Source organism: Antrostomus carolinensis, unplaced genomic scaffold (genome assembly GCF_000700745.2).
Source record: "Antrostomus carolinensis isolate BGI_N321 unplaced genomic scaffold, ASM70074v2 scaffold22557, whole genome shotgun sequence".
NCBI classification, from domain to species: domain Eukaryota; kingdom Metazoa; phylum Chordata; class Aves; order Caprimulgiformes; family Caprimulgidae; genus Antrostomus; species Antrostomus carolinensis.
In genome coordinates, this window is record NW_010326930.1 from 1 (window position 1) to 1,977 (window position 1,977).

The 1,977-nt window shown below is 56.4% G+C and overlaps 1 protein-coding gene across 1 annotated transcript in view; it reads left to right on the forward strand.

Annotated features, from left to right (window-relative positions):
- Window positions 1-214: 214 nt before the first annotated feature.
- Window positions 215-1,977, forward strand: part of LOC104527917 (CUGBP Elav-like family member 6) — a 6,431-nt gene continuing 4,668 nt past the window's right edge. Inside the window, 3 exon segments of the mRNA XM_029085905.1 lie at window positions 215-263; window positions 1,713-1,841; window positions 1,946-1,977. Coding sequence (XP_028941738.1) covers window positions 215-263; window positions 1,713-1,841; window positions 1,946-1,977 — 210 coding nt within the window.

Genomic DNA, 1,977 nt, shown 5'->3' on the forward strand with positions numbered 1-1,977 from the left:
CGGGCGCCTGCGGCACCAAGTACCCATCCCCAGGGACGTAGCATCGCCCTCCACCCGCGGCATCCCTGCTTCAGTGTGGCCACGAGCCATGACTCTGTTCTTGCAGGTCCTTCCCCTGCGCCAGGCTGGGGCCAAATCCTGCTGTCCCCCGTGGAAAGGGCTCGGGGGGGGCATGGCACAGCCACTGACCGCCTGCTCTCATTGTGTGTTGCAGATGAATCGCCCCATCCAGGTGAAGCCAGCCGACAGCGAGGGCCGAGGAGGTAGGTCCCCCCTTCCCCGACTGCCCTGGGCCACCCCGGAGGGTAATGGGGACACGGTGGCATCGCTGGTTGGCAGAGAAACCCACAAAAGGAGCTGCCTTTGCCAGTGGCACCCAAACTCGAGCACAAAGCAAATGCGATCTTTGCTCTCCCTGCCTGGCCAGCTGAGGGGAACATCTTGACGTCACGCTGAGAACGTCCTGATGTCATGCTGAGATCACCCTGACGTCATACCACGAGCATCCTGACATCAAGCTGGGCAGAGCGCCTGCCAGCCGCTCTCCAATGGCCCCTTCATTTATCAAACAACCTAATTACCCGCTCGGAGCTGCCCGTTGGGCAGGTGTGAGGGTGCAGGGTTTGGCCACACGTGACCCAAACCCCTCTCAAACAGAAATTGCCACCTCTCCCAAATTCTCCGTGGGCATTTGCAGCTCACAGGGTTGTGGCATTTCCAGGCTGATTCGCTAATTTCTGCAAAATTGCAGGAACTGGTCAAAACCCCCTGACATTCCTGGTGCTGTGAACAAGCACTGGGCATGTGGGACGCTCGTGTGGTGCCGCCTGCCCTCAGCGAGTAGATATCCCCTTATTCAAAACACGACGCAGCCTGGTCCCGGCACATTCTGGAGGGACCCAGCAAATAAATTACTCGCTTACCAAGTGTAATTGGCGAAGGATTAAAAATCGATGGGTGAGCTTGGGCGCTCAGCTCCAACCCCCGAGCCCAGGAGGTGATGTTCAGCCACCAAACCCACTCCCCCCAATCCACCTTCACCGGGAGATGGTTTATGTTTAACTAGGCAACACACAAACCCTATTCCCTTAACTAATTTTCCCAGCACCTTAACGGGCAGAACATTAATCGTCTCCTGCCATTATTTATTTATTTCCCCAGCAACGCTCTTGACAGGGCACCTTATTTTCTTTGTCAAATGCCATTAGCGCACAGCAGGAGCGCGCGGCCGCGCAAGACAGATGCTGGTAATAATAATGAAATCCTCATTATTTACTCTCTCTTCTCCTGTGTTTGGGTTATTTATGTCCCTTGGGCACGGCCGGAGGCTGTGGGTTATTCTGTGAGTCAATCATACCAAGGCAATCGCCGCTGTTTTGCGGGCTCTCTTTGTTTCCCAGCTGCATCCCGCATCAGTGCCGGGGGAGCTGGTTCCTCCATCCCCAGGAAAAGCCCCGGCTCCAATCCCTGAAACAGGAGCCAGCTCTTCCCAGCTTTACCCCTCAGCAATTTCCCTGCAGAAGAGGTTTTTTCCACCTTGAGTGTTTTGTAGGATGGAGGTGATAAACCCTGTGTCTTCGCCGCCGGATCAGCATCGCACCCTCCCCAGGCTCCGATGTTACCCGGCTCTTTCCCCTCCACATGCCATTTGCAAACTGGGACGGGATGGTGAGTGACATCCTGCTCTCTGACGGGTTTGGTTTTGTTTTTAGAAGACAGGAAGCTCTTCGTGGGAATGCTGGGGAAACAGCAGAGTGAGGACGATGTCCGACGCCTCTTTGAGCCCTTCGGCCAGATTGAGGAGTGCACCATCCTCCGAGGGCCCGACGGAGCCAGCAAAGGTGGGTGCTGGGGAGGCGGGTGAGCACCCCACAGGCTGCCGGCACCCAGGGAGGGTGGGGCCAGGCCAAATCCAACCTCTCTCATGTCCCTACTCTATTCTTAGGTTGTGCCTTTGTGAAATACGGCAGCCACGCC